This window comes from Pteropus medius, unplaced genomic scaffold (assembly GCF_902729225.1).
Source record: "Pteropus medius unplaced genomic scaffold, Ma_sr-lr_union100, whole genome shotgun sequence".
NCBI lineage: Eukaryota > Metazoa > Chordata > Mammalia > Chiroptera > Pteropodidae > Pteropus > Pteropus medius.
Window position 1 is genome coordinate 4747795 of NW_024345601.1, and position 19526 is coordinate 4767320.

Here is a 19526-nt window from a genome sequence, read left to right on the forward strand (position 1 = left end):
TCCTAGAAAGATGGTCTTCAAGGAGATCCTTCAAGAGAGGCCTGAGCCCCTGGTGACTCTGAGGCTCTGCAGGGACATGAGCTGCCAGGACTTCAGCAGGGAATGAGGGAATGCTTTGGGGATCCCCAAGGCTGGAAAAGAGCAGACTGTTCTGTCCAATAAAAATGTATTGTGAACCGCATAAGTGCATCACGTATGGAATTTAAACCTTCCTAGTACCCGCATTTAAAAAGGCACACAAACAAGAAGCAAATGCAGTTAATTTTAATAATATATTTTATTTCACCCAATTTACCCAAAATATTATCATTTCAACATACAATCAATATAAAAAATTTTGACATAGTTTACATTTTTTTTTTTATATGAAGTCTTTGAAATCCGGGGTTATACTCCCACTCGTAGAATACCTCCATTCACACCAGCCACATTTCAAGTTCCTAGTAGCCCCACATGGCTGGTGGCCAGTGTACCAGACAGTGCAGGTGTAGACCTTTTTGAGTCAGGACAGAAAAATGTCTGTGCAGTGATCACCTTCAGAGAGGCTGTCCTGGCCTTTCTTATTCTAGCAGTGTCTTTGAAATGAGTGGGCCTCCCTTTTCTGGAAAACAGGCCGAGGGAGGAAAGCAGGAAGCCTGTATACCAAGATGCTATAGTGGGGTTTTCTCCAGTAGTGAACTAGAGAATGGTTTTTATTTTCATTTGGCTTAACTGCACTCAGAATTTTTTCTAGTGTATATTAGTTTACCATTAAAATTATTTCATATTATATATGTATATTTCAATGAAAATACAGAAGGCTATAGGGGAAATGCTCCCTCCTCCCCACCCCATACTCATTTTTGTGACACCCCGTTAGCTTAGGCCTTTAGTGTCAACATGGTTATTTTTAATTTCAAGCTTCACTGAGGTAAGAAGTTCTAAAATAAAGGTGCTCATAGCAACCCAAGTCCGACATTCCCCTTATTAAGGTATCATGCTAAGTGCTTTGACTTGTGATGAAAATATTGTGACTAGTGTGGGAAAATACTGTGACAAGCCAGAGAATTTAGGGTTGCTATGGAAACCTTTCCCATTTATTGTCCTCAGTGAAGTGAGCTTAGCTGGAGGGGCTGCTGCAGGCTGGCCTGTTTTCTTGATTACGGCTCATTTTTGGCCCTGTCATTCAGCTGTGGGGCAGATTTGGGTCTCAATCTAAGGAATTTCCCAGGCATTTCAAGCAAGGCTCCTGCTAGATGGGGCATCTCCATTCACTCTTTCTTGCCTTGAGAGCCTGTGATGGGAGCAAAAGTTCTTTTTGTTGTTGTTGTTGGTTGGGGGTGGTATCAGGAGTGTTTCAGAAGTGACATTTGGTTATTGGAAAGTGGCCCTGTCTTCCAGAGGTCATGAATGGACTGAGGAGTGGGTAGGCCCATTCTGGAAGAACCCAACCCAAATTTCCTTCTCCTAACACTTGCCTAAACTTCACCCAGGGAGAGATAGAAATACTGTTTGAATCTGGGTGTATGGGAAGCAGCCTTCTTTTTCCTGGAGCCACAGAGGCAGTCCTGGAAACACTTTTGCTTTCCGTGCTTCTCCCATGACCATGGGGTGTGGCTGTGGCCATCTATGTTTGTGGGGAATGGCAGGTTTGCTGGTCAGTCAGGACACGCAGGACCATAGAGCTTGATCACAGCACGGGGGTCAAATTGCTAGAAAAAGAAGGAAGGAAAACACCTTTGGGAAAAATATGCCTTCCTTAATTCTGCTCATTTTGATGATAAAAAGGAGGAGACATCTCCCCCAACCCAGGAAAACTCTACCTTTCTTTGCTTGGGGAGCTTTCCTTTGGCTATCTTTGAGCAGTCAGGAGAGTTGTGCAGGACCCGCAGTTTGGTCTGTACTGGCTGTCCCGGACTGACCATGGTTCCACCTATAGTCTTTCTAATTTATGACAAGGCAAAAGCGATATGAATAATAAATTGCATGGAATACTCAATATTTTTTTATAAAATAGGCTTTGTATTCGATGACTTTGCCAAATTGTAGGCTAATGTAAGTGTTCTAAGCACGTTTAAAGTAGGTTAGGCTAAGCTATGATGTTCAGTAGGTTAGGTGTATTAAATGCATTTTCGACTTAACAATATTTTCAACTTACGATGAGTTTGTTGGGATGTAAACCCAATGTAAGTTGAGGAGCATACCCCAGACAGCTGGACAGAGTCCTGCGCTCTGACTGCCCCCTGCTGCTTCAGGGTGTGACGAGCTTGGTTGCTGGTGTCTGAGTGTAAGTTCCTGCTCCTACCTTCTCTCTGCACAGGGCCCACGGACTCGGACAGCCCTCTCTACCTCCCTTACAAGACGCTGGTCTCCACGGTTGGAAGCATGGTGTTTAGTGAGGGTGAGGCCCAGCGGCTCATTGAGATCCTGTCTGAGAAGGCTGGTATCATTCAGGACACCTGGCATAAGGTGGGTGCCCTTCCTGGCCACATTCAGTGGCTACTACAGCTGGCCCCAAGTGGTCTTGCCCTTCCCCTCCCTCTCAGGGGCTGGTAAGTTGTGGTGGTTACCTAGTCCTGGGGTCCCAGCCTCCCCTGGGCGATGCCTGTCAGGCTGGCCACACTCAGCTTACCAAGCTGCAGAGTGTTCATGCAGCAGCCTCCGCTTACCTTTCTCAGCAGAACCCTCTGTCCTTTCCCAAGCAGAGGTTGCATGAATCACCCTGCAAATGCTTTGGCTTCTGCCACAGCCCATTCCTGTCTGGGCTACTGAATCACGATGGATGTTAAGCAGCAGGGCAGAGCTGTGGGTGGAACGTAGGAGCTGGGGCCTAACAGTTTTGTGCAAGAAGGAGGGTGTGTAGGAACACACTGTGAGTAAGGAAACCCTGTGATGGGCCCAGAAACGGCTCTCTCCAACTTCCCTCCTGCTATCAGGGGCCAGTTCAGGGGCTGGCACCCACCCTCTGGTACTTTGGTGAATGAGCTGCATGAAGGAAGTGCTGCATAGCACATGTTTGTTTATTCCTTAATCAGAGTTGGAATTATAGGTAGTTTTGCTGGAGAATTTTGTGGCAACTTAGAGGTTAGAGATATTGAGGGGTATTGTGAGAGCCATGCCAGTGTGACTGCCCTTACTGGCCCATGCAGTCACAGGGAGCTCAATGAGCATGGCGGGTGGAGGGAGGACTCCTGGGTGTGAGTAGCTGGAGGAGGTCAAAATGACCACTCCTCTTTCAAGGAGAGAGCCCCAGACTCACCTCAGGCACCTATCCCCAGTGTTGCCCTTCCCACAACCTCCCCGCTTCAGCCAGAAACCTATAGGCTATACACAGTGTCTAAGGGGTGGGCACTGAGCCAGAAACAATGGAAAACTGCCCCTCAGTGGATCAGGAATAGGCCTTGGCCACCATCGACCCGAGTTAAGTGGGAAACACCATGCTCCTAACAACTATCCCAGGGAGCCATCACTTTTGCCAAACAGTTTCTGTGTCCATAGGCCCTGGAGGCCTTATAGACGGGACAGCTGAGGCAGGGGTGCCTTTCCTCCGAAGTATATGGAGTCAGGATTGAACCTGCTTGTCTTAAAGCACCTGCTCCCACTTCATAAGGCAACTGTTGTTCTTGTGGTTCTGATTGCTGGATTGGGGGACAAACCAAGTATCTTTCTCCTCTGTTAACATGGCTCTGTGGGCATTTCTAGGCCACTCAGAAGGGTGACCCTGTGGCAATTCTGAAACGCCAGCTGGAAGAAAAGGAAAAGCTACTGGCCACAGAGCAAGAAGATGCAGCTGTTGCCAAGAGCAAACTGAGGGAGCTCAATAAGGTATGAGAGTACACATCCTGTCTTGAGAAGCCCTGGGCTGTGGCCAGTGCTGTTCCTGGATCTTGGGGTCGGCCTCCCTACCATGACTCCTCGCTCAGGCCTGCCTAATGTCACTGTCACTCACCAATGCACGCTGTGACTGTGACACCTGTGGCCAGCCTGTGCAGATCTTCTGGAGCTCTGTGGGGTGTTGGCTCCCTTCTTAGGACTAAGAATGCATGGATATTAAGTAGGGGTTAGGACCATCAGGATATGATGGGGATGGACCAGAACTTCACTGGTCAGTGCCACAGTGATGGGCCATCGTTTTAGGGTATACACCATGAAAGGAGGGTAGGCAGAGCTGATCCATGACCGTTTGCTTGAGAATTGGAGCAAAAATTCATGTGGAGGGAAGTGTAAGGGCTGCTTTTCTTTTCTGATGTTTGTCGAGTGATCCTTTAGGAAAAGCCTGGTTCCTTGTGTCAGCTGATGGCTTCTAGTATAACATTTGTACTCACTGAACCACAGTTGGATGAGTCAGAACACATGCACAAGGAGCTGCTCTACCCCTGCCAGAACTCTCTTTACTTCTCCTTGCCTCTCCTGAGGAGAAACTCCATGGGTTGAATTTTCCCAGCAAAATGCTGAGCATCGTTCTCACTCTCTCCCTGCTTACCTGCTTCCTCCATTGGTACAGCAGGTACAGGAGAATGGCCTGGGCCTTGGATTGCCCCACACTGCCTGGGCTGTAGCCCTTCCTCTGGGTACCTCCATCTGCTCATTTGAGAAGAAATGAAGCAGCCTGAGTTTCTGTCCTGAGTTAGAGGGATGCAGCTCCAAACTAAATGGGAAAGTTCATCTACCAGAGCAGATGAGCTTTTGGCTAGTTACTCTTGGCTAATGCTCTGTGCAGAAGAAAAGAAAAAGGCAGGTCTCTTTTGCCTTCCCTAGAGCTTCTGCCGGGGGTGGGGACAGAGGGACTCATCATCTCTCTCAAGACTGTCCATACATAGCCTTCACGTGAGCTCATTTTGGGTTGCTGGTTAAATGCAGGGTAGCTGGAGCTACTCGCCCTGCTCCTGAGAGGTGATTGCACACGTCTCTTCCTGCCTCAGCTAATAGTGTGCCATAGGCCGGGAGCCCTTACACCACGGAAATGGACTGACACTGCCAATTAGAGCCCTCCCCCCTGAGAGCCAGCCAACCAGCACAGCACTGGTTAAGAATCTGTGGTTTTGGGGTGCCATTCTTCCATACTGTCTTTCTGGACAAACAGAAATGCCTGTGAAAATTTGTTGACCCCCAGAATCTCCCGTCAGAGGAAATAGGAGTGAATGTTCCATGGCTGACTGGCTGCGTGGTTGCCTGGCTAGTTCCTTGTGCTTGCCCCTTGAATTTAGGTTGGGCTCAGATGTGATTGTTGAATAGGTACAACCTCTGATAGTGATGTTGGCCTGTCTCTTCCCCATTGCTGGAGTCTCTGGCCACCATGAGCAGGGCAGCAGGTGTAAGCGGGGAGTACATCCTGTAGAAAGAGGCCCCTTAGACATTGCCTCTTGTCCTAGACACTTACTGCTCTCTCTCAGTGGTGGCCACTATACAAGATTTCCAAAACCGCAATGGCAGCTAATCCACTGGCACCCTCCCCAGGTCTAGATGCATTTCCAACCCTCCCCTGATAGAACATTTCCTGGCTTCTAGCTGCAGAAGTCTGTGAGATATGCAGGGGTGCGGCCTTCGGTTCTTATTACTCATCTTACCCTCTAGGGCCCTCCCTCTTCTGACCACATCCTCCCCTCTGCAGCCCAAGGAGGGCTCTCAAATGCTACTCTTGTCCTGCAAAGCTCTCTTTAAGTCTGCCAGTGGCTCCTAATCTTTACACCGAAGTCTGCACCCTGAGCACCACCTATGGTCTCCCACCCACATCTGTTCCCTGATGTACTGCACCTTCATTGCCTCTTCTGGGCCATTCTTGCTCTTCTGTTAGCTTCAAATGCCTTTCGCTGCTGAGTTAACTGGACATTTTTTCCCTAGAAGACTCAATTTGCTCTCCCTCTCTGGGGAAGCCTTCTGGAGTCCCCGTTTTCTTGTCCCAGCACAGAGGTCATCATTGCAGTTATGCGCTGTCATATTTGTCGCCAGTTACTCAGGCAACCTTGCTCGACTCAGCCTAGCAGGCCACCTGTCAGCAAGTGGTTGCTGAAGCCCAGGGCCAGCACACACACAGCTAAGAGGATGCCTCTGATGATTTAAGCATTGCCATCTTTCCTCCCTGTGCTCCTGGAACCCATGGACATCGGGGCCCTGCATTTCTCTGTTGAGAGTTTTGAGCAAAGCTGATGTATTGACTACTCTTGTCACGTTTCCTAGCCCGGCACCGTTAAGGAAAGTCATATGAGAAACTAAATTGTTGAGAATGTGGAAGTTCCTCTTAACTTAATTCGCCAAAGGAGCTGGTAAGAGGGCTAGGATCTTGTTCCCTCCACATTTTTTTTTTTTTTTTCCTTGTAGAGAAGTTTTTATAGTTGCAAAAGAGTGTTTTGGTGAATTCTCTTTCTCGTGGTCTGTGTCTGAAGGAATGATCCAGAGAATGTGTGAATTGTTGTTCTCTGTGATGGATTCATGCCTCACAAATGGTGAAGTCCCAGCACAGTTGGGCTCAAGAACCATTCCAGATACCAGCTACAGGAGTAAACAATCTTGCATACCCCCAGGACCTCTGTCTCAGCCTTCTGAGGGTCTTCGTGGCCCTGTGCGTGGGTTTGAGGACCCATGCATGGCTCTGGTGCAGCCCTTCTAGAAAACCATTTTTCTAGCTGTTATGTTCTCAGGCACCAGGTGCCCTGTCATGGGGCCTCTTGTCTTGAGGCAAAGCTCTGGACTATACTCCACACTGTGCTCACTCAGCCTGGGAGATTGCGCTCTGACTTCAGTGCAGTCAGGCACCCTCAGGATGGATGTGCTCCCAGGGGTGGGGTGGGAGCTATTCCTAGTGGCAGGCCGTTTTGATGGGACCTGCCTCCTCCTGTCCATTCCTCAGCAGGCTTTAGAAGCTTACACCAAGTAGAACCCATTCTCGGTCTACAGAGCAGGATGCCATTTCTGAGCCAGCAGTGCTTGCTATTGTGTCAAACCTCCTCCCTCAGTCCAAAGAAAACTGGGCTCCAATCCCCACCACCACCAGGCATGCCTCTCAATAAAATCTGACCCTTGCAAATGAATTAACAATTTGACAGGCAAGAGGAATCCTGGGATTCTGAGCTCTTATTATAAAAAGAACCCAAGTTGGGCTAGGCAAATGCCCTTAGGAAAAGTTGGCTTTTCTCTGCCCTTTAAGAAAGCCCAGAGGCAAAAGGAAGGGAAATCCCATTGAATTCTGATAGCCTTGGGACCCTGTCCCCAGGAGGTTGGGATCTTTACACCCTGACCCTGGGTGGATGCCCAGAACTGCACAAGGCCTGCTCAAGGTGGGTAAAGCTGTCCCCAAAAAGATGCTCAGTGCCAGCCTCTGAGTGTCTGTGCAGTGTGGCCAACAGAGGTAGGTGGAGGATGGCCCACATGTAGCTGTATCACCTGCTGCTATTGTGGCCGTGGACATTCTAGGGTCTTTCTGAGCTTTGGTTTCTTCTCCGAGCCTGGATCCTATACTTTAAGGGCCCTTGTCTGGGAAACCCAGCAAAGAGAAGGGGTCTCCCTGCGTTGCTGGTGTGTGGAGTTTTACTGGTGGGGCTGGCGGGTCTCGCACGTTAGAGGAAGCCTGGTGGATCTTTGAATCCCTGCTAAGTTGCCCTGTCTTGCTTCTTTAGAGGTTGCTGGACCAGCCTTGTCATTCTTCCCACTTTCTGGGACTCTTGTGGCCTCACACAGTCCCAGGTTCTAGTCCACTTCTGACACTTATAGCTGCTCCTCAACCTGGGACACCATTTGCTCCCCAGGGTTCTGTGACCTCAGCTTCAATCTGGGGTTCAAGATCCTCATCTTACTGAGAGAATTAAAGGAGAAAGCTGCTTGTCTCACAGTGGGCACACAACATCATCCTCCCCTCCCATTTTTATAGATAATCAATGAAGCATTCCTGAGGCTGGACCTCATGGTCCTGTGGGCTCTTACCCTGGGTGGAGACAGGAGGATTGTCTTTGTAAAGAGGGGCCATTGGGTCCCAGGTGGTCCCAGGGAATGCCATGTGCACAGAACAGCTCTGGCACCCAGCGGCCACCCCAGTTCACTGAGCCCCTCCCCTAGCCTCCAATTCTCTCTCATCTCAGGCAGGAGGGACACTGGCCCTTTGGAATGGGTCTCCCTGGCAGTCCTGGCTTTGAGAGGGAGAGGATTTCTCACTTTTCTGGTTCACTACCCATGACGGGGAAGAGGTAGGGCCTTGAATTTTGTGGGACACTTGCACCCCAGTCACCTAGATCAGCTGAACCCACACCAAGTGGTTGCCATTCTGGCTAGAGGCCTTCTGGACAAGGAATACCCTCTCCCCAGGGGCCCATTGCATCAACCCATCCTAATACCGTCACCCCATGCTTCCCTGAGGCTTTCATCCACTGCCATTCCTTCTGGAATGACACAGATCCCAGCCAGCCCCTCACCCTCAGGCAACCCTTCTTATCCTGTGCTCTGCCCCTGCCTGAGGCTCCAGGTCCCCAGGCCCAACATCCTATGTTCATTGTGGCATTCGACACTGCCCAGAGCAGACATTCCCTGGGCTGAGAGGACTGAATGGCTGCCCACGGAGACCTATGTCCTCCAGGAGTGGGGCTGACCCCATAGCTGCAGTGGGACAGGTAGCTTTCCATGTCCCCACCCCAGCAATCAAGGCTCACAGCCTTGTCAGTCCTGACAAAGGCGTTCAAGTAGAAGTGGGTATTCTGGGGCCTGGATGTGAGGGACCGAGCCAAGTTGGGTGTTATAATCTCAGCAGGGCTGAGCCAGTGTCCCTGGAGAGCCCAGGGACAGCATGCCATGTTTACTTGGCACCTGCCTGTGTCCACTGCATCTGTTGTAGCCAAGGCCTGACATCCAGCCCTCCGCCGGTCAGGCCAGCAGCAGGGTTTTCCAGGGACTTTTCATGTCTTGCTTGCTGTCTGCTGTGACTAGTGTGGGGCTGTCTGAAAACTTAGGAAGGAGGGTTCTCGTTGCTCTGCTCTCAAGGTCCTCCCAGCCCCAGCCAGTGCTCTGGGTTCTGATGATCTTGGGTCCACCTGATAAGCTCTTGCCCTGCCTGCCTAACCGGACTTATGCCCTCTGCTTTCTCCCAGGAATTGGCAACAGAAAAGGCCAAGGCAGCAGCTGGGGAAGCCAAGGTGAAAAAGCAGCTGGTGGCCCGGGAGCAGGAGATCACGGCTATGCAGGCCCGAATGCAGGCCAGCTACCGGGAGCATGTGAAGGAGGTGCAACAGCTGCAGGGCAAGGTGGGCAGCAGTTTCAGGGGCACAATTGGGGGGCGAGGAAGGGTTGGAGCAGTCCCCAGAAGGCAATTGAAGATGTATGAGGGGGGATAGGAGTAGGGGCTTCTGCAGAAACTGGTTCATTTTTAGAGGAAGCAGCTGTTTCATCTGGCCAGATAATAGCAGCCAGCCCACAGTGTGTGTTTAATGTTACTAACCAGGAAGATGTAAAATAACTTTTAAAGAGCACCTTTTGAAAACAGTCTGGTCCCAAGTGGCCAGCCCTGTGTCTGGTCTTCTGGGTGCCTGCAGGTCAAGTTCTCAGCCTCTATGTGACCCTAGAGTAATGCTAGCTCTGCCTTCTCCATTTCAGGTTGGGAGGACCCCATAAGCAAAAGACCTTACTCCAGCTCTGGAGTAAGGCCAGCAGAGGGCGTGTCCAGCTTGGCTCACATAGTTAGAGCACTAGGCCTCATCTTCTCAAACCTGCACTCTGCTCATTTGGGCCATGGGAGACCAGAGGGCAGGAACCAAGGCTTCCTCAGGGTTATTGTAGGCCTTGGCTATGGCCGTGTCCTTTGTCTCAGAATAGTCAACTCAGTAACATCAGAGGCAGAGTGCTCGGAACATTTCTGGGGCTCTAGGCTGAGCACTTGGCTGTAAGCTGGGAAGCAGAGGAGAGAGAATAGGCTCATGGCTGGGATTCACTCTTGGCCCCAAGCTCCTGATGCTGGAGCTGTGCAGTTTTTAGACCTCTTGTTCTTAGGAGTCTTTCCAACCTCGTGTGGAGAAGTATAGCTCTCAGGGGTTTTGTATGTGGGCTGTGACCTCACTAACTGTGCTCCAGAAGTCAACTCTGTAAGGTCAGACAGCACTCTGATTTCAGATCCGGAGTCTTCAGGAGCAGCTGGAGAATGGCCCCAACACACAGCTGGCCCGTCTACAGCAGGAGAACTCCATCCTGAGGGACGCTTTGAACCAAGCTACGAGCCAGGTGGAGAGCAAGTAAGCTCAGTGCTCCCAGTCACACTCTGCAGTGGCACATCCTAGGGGGCTCTGGAGCCAGGGATGGTCCCCGATCTTCTCTCAAGGCTGCTTGAGAGAAAGCATTCTAGTTGGAATGCTTTCTAGTATGGAAGCATTCTAGTTTCTTACTGGACCTGGGGCTTGCTGCGTGCTTCTGTACCTCCCCATTCGGGGCTCCATCCTGACCCTCAATCTCTTGTGTGGTTCTGAAGCATGGCCAGTGTCCTCTCCTGTGGTCAGGCTGCTGGGTGAACAAGTGAGCTCCAATTTGCCCATGCCCATGCCCATCAGATCCTGGCTGCTGCTGGCATCTGCTTTCCTAGACGAGCAGATACTTTTTCCATGTCTGTCTTCACAAAAACCTGGTATGAGGCTTTTAAAAACTAATTGTGGTCCAGGACTTCAAGTACAAGTGGATTGTCCAAGATCAGAGTTTGATGTGGTGTAGGGACCTGCTGTGGGCCTGAGTGCCTTGACTCTCCACTGGGGATGGTCCCCTGTGCTAGAGGGACATTTGCTTTTGATGCACTAGCAATAAGCACACTTGCTTAGCCCACTTAGCAGAGTTCTTGACTCAGCATTGCCTCTCAGGAGCTGAAGTGCTAGGAAATTGAGTGGGCAGACCCCAGAGGGCAGCACAAATCTCACCATGTTAAGTACACCTTGGCCTTCTTCTAGTTCCTTGATTTGAGCATTACAGTTTCAACAGGCTGGCCTGGAGGAAGCCTCCCTGCATTTCATTTTAATTCACATTTCTTTGGCTTCTCTTGGCCTGAAGCGTCCTGAAGGAATATTGCATTTATCCCCAAAGCACCTTGACTCTTGTCAATAAGAGAACTGATTAAGCCAGAGAGCACCAATACCCTCAGTCATTTAGTTGGAAGTCAGGGAGGGAGAATGTTGGCCCAGGAGCTAGACCAGGGAGGGAAGTTGGTGCCCACACATCTGTTTTTGCTGGTGGCTTCCCTGGCACGGACTAAGATCTGAAGGCCACCTTCCTTAGGCCAGTCAGTCCCTTCTCTGTAGAGATCCCCTATGTGCACGTCTTCATCTCATTCCTGGCCCATCGGCAGATTGGAGGTTTGTGGCTGCAGTTTCCTCTCAGCAGCCACAAGCAAAAGGTGAACACAAGGGTGGAGGAACATTCTGGCTTCCCCTGTCATGTAGAATTTGCTGCGGCCTCTATCCTTGGGAAAGCTCCAAAGCATGGAGACCTGTCACCCCAAGGTGGCAGACGCTGACTGTATCAATCTGCGGAAGCTTTGCACATACGAGATGGGTGTTCTTGGGCCCCTCCCAGAGGTATAAACCAGTTCCCAGAGGCTGCCCACCCAGTCTGTCTCCATCTCCGGGTGCTGGAGTCTCACCTTTCCCGTGAGCACTCCAATCTTAAATCTTGGTACTGTAAAGTATGAGGTGACGGCCCCGTAGAGGGCTTCAGGGTGGCCTCCCTGGTGCAGATGAAGAAACTCAAGTTCAGAGGTGAGAACCTCCCACTCAATCCCCCAGCAGCAGACAGAACTGGTCTTGGCCAGGTTTCCTGCCTCCCAGGGTTGTAGACAGTCTTGTCTATGTCATTCATCTTGTCTGGTGCTGTCCCTTGGCTGGATCATTGGCCCTGCCTTGAAGAAGTGTCTTTTGTGCTAGTGAAGGAGGTTGGCATGTTGATTACCTCTTCACACTGGAAAAGGCGGGCATTGAGCGGCCCCTCTTTTCCTGTCAATCAAGTCTCTTTCTCACCCTCCTGAACTTCTCAGTGGTCCTGAAACCCAGCTTCAGTGTTGAAGTGTTGAGTGTGCAGTGCTGAAGGGTCCATTATGTTAAGTGCCTCAGCCTCCCTCTTTGGGTGAAGCAGGGCACATGGACTCCAGTGGGCTGCTGCCCCTGGCCCTGTGGGGGGACAAGGAGAAGCAGTCCACATTTGAGGGCTTGTTTGGACCCTGGTTAGCAATGAGAAGAGTGTCTTGCCTTTTTTTCTGTCCGAATTTCCAGCTGTTTCTGGAAGGGGCACCAGTAGGATATTTTAGTGCACACTTTGCTCTTTCTGGTCCATACACCATGCTGATAAAACTCTACCCAGCTGATAATGCAAGAGGGGCTTTGGTAATGACTGCAAGACTTGGGTAACTACTTAAGAAAGAGCATGTGGCCTGGAGGGAAAGCTCAGATCATGGTCCCATTCACCTGGGGGCAGCTTTTGGGGTTGGCAACAGCTGACTCAAGCCCTCTTCCCTCTGTCACTTGGGGGCTGGTGACTATCTTGCAGGCAGAATGCGGAGCTGGCCAAGCTCCGACAGGAACTCAGCAAGGTCAGCAAGGAGCTAGTGGAGAAGTCAGAGGCCACACGGCAGGAGGAGCAGCAGCGGAAGGCTCTGGAAGCCAAAGCAGCCGCCTTTGAGAAGCAGATCCTGCAGCTGCAGGTGAGTCATGGTGGTGGCCATCTCAGTGCCCTGTTCACCCCGCTCACCAAGACTGTCTGTGTAGCAGGGACAGGCCAGGGCTTGCCAGGCCACACTGAGTCATGCCTTCCCAGCCATTACTATGACAGCTGGAGACTCAGGCAGGGCCTGCGCTGGAACCCTCAACCTTGGCTTTGTGAATAATCGTGATTGCTAATTAGCATGGAGTAGCTGGTTTCTATGTGCTAAGCATTGTTCTAAGCACTTTATAAGCATTAACTCAGCTAATTCTCATTGTGACCCTAATGAAGTAGGTTCTCTTACTATCTGTAATTTACCCATAAGGAAATTTGAGGTGTGGAGAAGTTAAGCAACTACCCCAAGTTCACACAGAGGGAGGATCTGAACCCCCGGGTCTAGCCCCATGCTGTGTTTGTGCTCCCACACTCGCCATCACCTCTGGTTCCATAGCTCTAGCCGTAGCCAGCTAAGCTAATGTTAGCAGCCTCTGGCTTCCAGGCCAGGTTGGCACTTTTCCTTCTCACTGGATGTGACCTGGAAGCTCTTGTTTTCCCAGGAGGATGCCCTTTCTCCTGAGGAAGGAAGATTGTTTCCTGTCCCCAAAGTGCACTGGGCAACATCCAATGTGGTTTCTCAGCCTAGGTGCCTTGCTGCCTGTTGGCCTGATGACTTCTAGATCCTCCAGCTCGCCTGTTTTGGGGCAGGGTGACTGGATGTGGGGAGTCTTGATATCATGCCTGCTTTGCATTTAACTTTCCTGGATAATGAGGAAATCCTAGCATCCCAAAGGACTTCGGGTCCTTTTTCTGCTCAGTCACTGAAGCTAGGCTACAGCACATAGGGTAATGGAGCTGTCTTGTGGAAGAGACAAACACAAAATTGTAAGAATAATGTTTGTATGAGACTAAAGGAACATGGACAAATAAACAGTTTGGGTTATTTAGGTGGAATCGAGATGGATAATATGGTGTTTACTGATTTTCATGTAAAGTGGGCTCTCCCAGACTAATGAAATCAGAACCACTGGGGTGGGCCTGGCCACGATTATATTTTAAAGGCTCCCAGATGGTTCTGGTGCTTCTTGGGCTAGAACCACCACTCTAGTGCCCAGGGTGTTGCCATTATGTATCATTTCTAAAGACGCAGCCTATGGCCAAGGCTTGGCTCTCATCAGTAAGCCCCAGACTCTGAGCATTTCCTGCCCTATCAGTCCTCAGGCTACTTGTCCTCAGCCTGGGGCCACACAGAGGAGTCCGTTCTATCTCCTTTGATCCCAAAGATTTTGGGAATGGCTGACCACGGTGGTGACCACAGGCCAGGATTTGGTGTTGACAGTGAAGCCTTGGTGTCTACTGCAGGATTTCAGAGCCTCGGTTTCCCCATCTATAACATGAGTGTGACTGTAGTACCTGCCTCTTGGGGTGGCTGGGGATTAACCACACTGATACATAACACAGTGCCTAGAATAGTACCTTACATGGAAAAAGAGCTCAATAAATGTAAACTGTACAAGGGCCTATTCAGGAAATTTCCAAGTTAGACTGGAGGTTTAAGTGAAAATGGGGCGCTTTTTTTGTATGACCCCTTCATCCTGAGCTAGCTTTTCGAGGGTTAGGGCAAGCATGGACTCTGGGCTTTTTTCAGTGGATGAACTGACTTTAGAAATCCAGGCAGGTTTTATAGATGTCATCGGGGTGGATAGCAGGGTGTCCTATGTGACTTCAGAGCTAGTTGAGGGCCTGGCCTCCCTCCAGCATCCTTATGGCCCTTTTCCCTCTGCCTGCTCCCCAGGTGTCTCACAAGGAGAGTGAGGAGGCCTTGCAGAAACGCCTGGACGAGGTCAGCCGGGAGCTTTGCCGCTCACAAACCAGCCATGCCAGCCTGAGGGCAGATGCTGAAAAGGCCCAGGAGCAGCAGCAGCAGCTGGCTGGTGAGGGCAGAGGCTTGGCTCAGAGCCTCTGGGCTGGGTGGTGAAGTCTTTGCTGGGGCCAGACCCATAGAATGGGCCAGTCCTATTGGCCAGGGAGGGCAGCATGAGATCCTGGACTTGGTTCCTCAGAAAGTCTGTGAGGCAGAGATTGTGCCCTGTCAGGGGACAGAATAGAAGTACAGGGGTGAGGCTCACCCCCATGAGAGAGCTGGGCACCCTGGCAGAGCCTGTGAGGACTGGGTTGGGGTAGAGCTTATGCGGGTTGGGTGTGGGGGATAGAGCCTTTGAAGGCTGGGCTGGGGAGTGGGTGGTGAGCTGAATGTGCTGCCACCTCCAGCCTTGTTTGTCATGGAGCCCCACCTGGAGCCATGGCTGTGGGCGAGCTGAGGCACTCCTGAGTTCATTGCTCACCTTCTCGGCTGACTTCTGGACCTTTCTGTCTCCTTGCTTAGTTAGCCCAAGAGGCCAGGTTTGGAAGGTGGACCTGTGGTCCCCCAATGTTCACAGGTCACCTTTCACAATCAAGAGAGGATGGTGAAGTCTAGGGCACCCAGGGCCTCTAGAGAAAGAAAACAGATGACATCAGTTACAGCTCAGTGGTCACTTGCTTACCAGTATTTCCTGAGCGACATCCATGGGATGAGCGCAGTTGTGGGCACCAGGGTGGGGCCAAGAGTGAAGCAGTAGGCATCAGGGCATCATTCTAGCAGGAGAGACAGGCATAGGTAGGTAGAGAGACACACATCAACAAGGTCACGGAGCCTTGTGCTCTGTGGGCTTCAAATAGCCAATGTGACCTAGGGTAGAGTCAGCGAGCTATTTCTGTTAAGAGCCAGGTAGTAAATATTTTTGGCTTTGTAGGCCAGATGATATCTGTCACAACTGCTCAGATCTGCTGCCATAGTTTAGAAGAAGCCCCAGACAATAAATAAACAGACAGGCCTGGCTGTGTTCTAGTAAAGCTTTATTTACAAAAACAAGGGTAGCCCATGGACTTGGTTTGCTGATCCCAGCTCTAATGGGCCAAGTGTGGCTTTAGATTGAGCAGATGGAGGAGATGTTTAAGCTGAGGTCTGTATGATGGGAAGGGGCCAAGCTCACAGAGTCCAGGAAGGGACAGAAATGGATAGCACAGGATTCCTGCAAATGGGAATGAACTTGAACTTGGCCTGTACAAGAAACAGAAGTTCAGTGAGTGTGACTGAAGCAAGAAGACAAGTGACCAGCGTGGGGCCAGATGGGCAGGGCCCAGATGACCCTCCCTATGAAGAGTCTCATCACATTCAGTGATGAGAATGCTCAGAGCATTTAGGGCAGGGGATGACATGATCCCATTTGTACTTTTGGATGCTCTGGCACTGGGTAGGGTATGGACCAGAGGGAGGAGTGGCCCAAGGGACCAGGGATGAGGCTACGGCACTCATTCAGGCCAAAAGACAACAGGCCTGCGCCCAGACAGCCACAGAGGTACTGGTGAGTTGGAGGCATGGACTTGGCAGACCATGGATGTAGAATCCATTGGCCTCGATGAGTGTGCAGTGAGGGTACAGAAAAGCAGAGCAGCCATTATGGGGAGGTTAGGAGTGCTAGGTTCCAGTTGCCTAAGCAGAGCTTCATTTGGAAGTGGCAGGCAGCTGAGCCTGGATTTGGAGGTGAGACCCGGGCTTCGGGACTTTGCAGAGTCACAGACACATGGATAACATTTACAGCATGGGACTTATCTGAGGTCATTGAGGGAGGATACCCATAGAAGGCCCCTGCCCTTGGTCTCAGCTAATGTGAGCAGTCTCCTAGAGAACAAACTTTTAGAAACTACAGTGACATCCATTTTAGATTCCTGTCATTTTCCTATGAGTGATTTGAGAGTGTTTCATTCTACCCTAATGAGTCCTCGAGAACAAAGCCAGAGTGTGACTTTCTCCAGTAGCTAATAAGGCACCCCAGCAGTCAGAAGTATGTCTTAAACTCTCAAGCACACAGGGGAGGCAGGGGAGGGTGTCCTTGGTGCCCATGTGCTGAGGGGCTGGTGGAGTGTCCATCCTGGGTATTTCCTGCCCCTCACCCACTCTTGCTTTGCTTGTCCCGGCACAGAGCTGCACAGCAAATTACAGTCCTGTGAGGCAGAGGTGAAGAGCAAGTGCGAGGAGCTGAGTGTTCTCCATGGGCAGCTCAAGGAGTCCAGGACAGAAAACTCAAAGCTCACAGAGAGAATCCAGTCCATTGAGGCCCTGCTGGAGGCAGGCCAGGCCCGGGATGCCCAGGACACACAGGTCAGCCGGCACCTCCTCCCCAGGGCTGATGGGAGGTGAGGGAGAATGCCATCGAGTCCTGACCCCCCTGTGTAGAAGGATGAGAACAAATGGACCCCACCCTGACTAGTTGCCAAGTGAGGTGAGTCACATGGTGACTAAGGAACTTTCTTTCTGTTTCTCATTTCAGGCCAGCCGAGTGGAGGCCGACCAGCAGCAGGCCTGGTAAGTCGAGATGGAGGTCTCTAGCCTCAGCACAAGGTGGCCCAGGACCTGGGAGCCAAGGCTTTCAGTGGGGCACATAGCTCCCCTGGGAAGAACCCTTTCAGAGGCCTCTGCCTTTCCCCTGTCCCACCAGTGGCTTTGAGGACAGGGGATATGCCTGGGCTGGAAAGAAAGCAGCCTTGCAAATAGTTCCTTGCCTCCTCTTACAGAGCAAGACTCATCTGTGTGGAGAGTAGCAGGTGCCTCAGCAGGGGGCTCGGACCTTCTGCTTCCACCCATCAATCCATGTCTTGATGGGGAAGGGTTGGGAGTTCTCTCTATATCTGCAGATGAGAGATTTTAGGGACTGAGTTCATATATCAAATAGGAAAAATGGTTATACCCAGAATGGAGAACCTGGGAGATGGCCCAGGCTTTTTGCAGATTTGGGATGTTGGTGCAGTTCAGAGCTGACCAAGTTGCAGGTTTGTTTGCAAGGTAACTTCACTGCTGGCAGGCTTTATTTTACCTCTGTGTTGGCAGCCCAGCAGTAGGCTATGCTGGTGCTAAGGCTGGAGCTGACACCTGGGTGTGATGGCCAAAGTTGGGAGGCCTGGAGTCCTTGGGACTGTCACCTCTGGGGTGTGCATCCCTAAGCAGTTGCCCATGGGCTTGGGAGGTGGCCGAGTGGCTGGGGTTCCACAGGGCAGCCACGTGGGGGGCAAACCATGGAGGGTATCCCTATGCAGATGGTCAGACGTGCCCCTGGCTATCAGCCAACAAGTTTTCCTTGTTCTGGTTGCTGCCACCAGTGAGTCATCTTCCCCATGTTCCCTGGCCTCAGACTCCATGGTTTGGAGGCTTTGGAAAGAAGCCAGCTACCCAGAGGGCCCAAAATGCCTTGTGGAAGCCAGAATCAAACCCTTTCCATCTTTCTTTCCCAGTATGCTTTTTTTCTAGAAAGCTTGGGCAAACTTTGTTTCCTGTGATATTTGTTGGGGTAGAGAGGTTGTGTTTGTTTAAGTTTTTGCTCTTCTGTTTTTTAAGGTCAGATTATTGGGCCCCACAGCGAATTACTATGGTACTTGATTCATGGTACAAATAGGGTTGATTCCAATTTTTTGTGTCATGCAGATGTGTTTGCTGGAAATTGTTTTTTTTTTCCTCCTTCTCAGACAGTTTATTTGAAAGTTATATCTAGGCCAGGTTGTCATATTCCTGGTTTTCAAAAAGGTTTTGACCATGGCCCACAATAAGAAATATAGATATATATGTCCCCATCTGGTGACAGTGGCGGCCCCCCTGTCCTCCAAGCAGGGCTTCTTTCCCACTTTCCAAGTGACTCCTGTGCTGATTCAAGTCAGCATGATCATTTCTGGACTTTAGATTTTCCATGTCCCTGGGGCCTTCCTAGTCCTAATTCTACATCTTAATGCAGAAGGTGACATGTCAAAATGTCTATCTGAAGCTTGTTCCTCAGAATAGCAAGTACAGTTCTAGCTCTTTCGCTTTCTGGATAATGAGAGTGGGCAAAGCCCACTGGGCCCTTTAATCTGAAGAGGGGTGTGAAAAGATGGGACCAACATCTTGCCAACCCTGTGGCATCTCGGGGTCATTTTGGGGCTGCTTTCTCAGAGCCCAGGCACAGAACTGAGGGAAGAGACTTTGGGTCTCAGCAGAATTAGGCTTTGGACAGAGTATGGTCCCACTGTACACAGTGAACTGAGAGTAGTGGCGCCTGGAGTCTCAATAGGTATGCAGGTGACAGCACTGTGAGTCTCTAGCTCAGGTGTCCTCTGAGAAGGCCTAGCCCGTGTCTTTTGAATGCCAGTCGACATGTTCTATGGCAACAGAGCAGGACCAGGTTGAGCAGAAACTGTGTAGGCAGTGGGCTCTTCACTAGAGCAAAAAGCTTTCTGAAAATATGACTGTCAGGGCCAGTCCCTGCACTGGTCACTGTGGCTGATTTGACCTCTGCAGTGTCAATGGACATTGTCACCAGGTGGGACTCTGGTAGCCTCTGGGGTTTGCATACTGGTTCTTGAGCACTCAGGATGAGTAGGAAGAGAGGTCAGGGTGGCTGCTTGGGCTTCTCCGAAAGTTTGTGCCCTGCGAGGTTGTTGGCAGAGTGGGGTTGCTTCTGGCTAGGATGGGAGCCTAGGTAGAGAAAGGGGACCTCCCAAGATAGGACTGTGGGGGCTGCGGGCCCTCAGAGCCTGGCAGTGATCCCGCTGTCTCCCTTCAGCCTCAAGGAGCTAGAGTCCCAGGTGTGGTGTCTAGAAAAGGAGGCGACTGAGCTCAAGGAGGCAGTCGAACAACAGAAAGTGAAGAACAACGTGAGTATCGGACATGTGTCTGTGTACATACCGGGGACTAAAGGGGCAGTGAGGCCAACCCTGGACTAGTCAGGAAGGGGCCCATCTACCCCTTTACGTCCCATTGTGCTACTCACTGCTGAAAGCCTACCTTCTTTGGGGGGCTTGGGGAGCCTCTCTGCCTCTCAGGTCCATCCAAAGTC

General features: G+C 50.9%; 1 protein-coding gene across 1 annotated transcript in view; it reads left to right on the forward strand.

Moving 5' to 3' along the window:
• The window catches only part of RRBP1 (ribosome binding protein 1), a 63914-nt gene that overhangs the window by 33840 nt on the left and 10548 nt on the right, over positions 1 to 19526 (forward strand). Inside the window, 9 exon segments of the mRNA XM_039874439.1 lie at positions 2300 to 2448; positions 3682 to 3804; positions 9051 to 9203; positions 10066 to 10184; positions 12472 to 12625; positions 14417 to 14555; positions 16647 to 16825; positions 16995 to 17029; positions 19254 to 19344. Coding sequence (XP_039730373.1) covers positions 2300 to 2448; positions 3682 to 3804; positions 9051 to 9203; positions 10066 to 10184; positions 12472 to 12625; positions 14417 to 14555; positions 16647 to 16825; positions 16995 to 17029; positions 19254 to 19344 — 1142 coding nt within the window.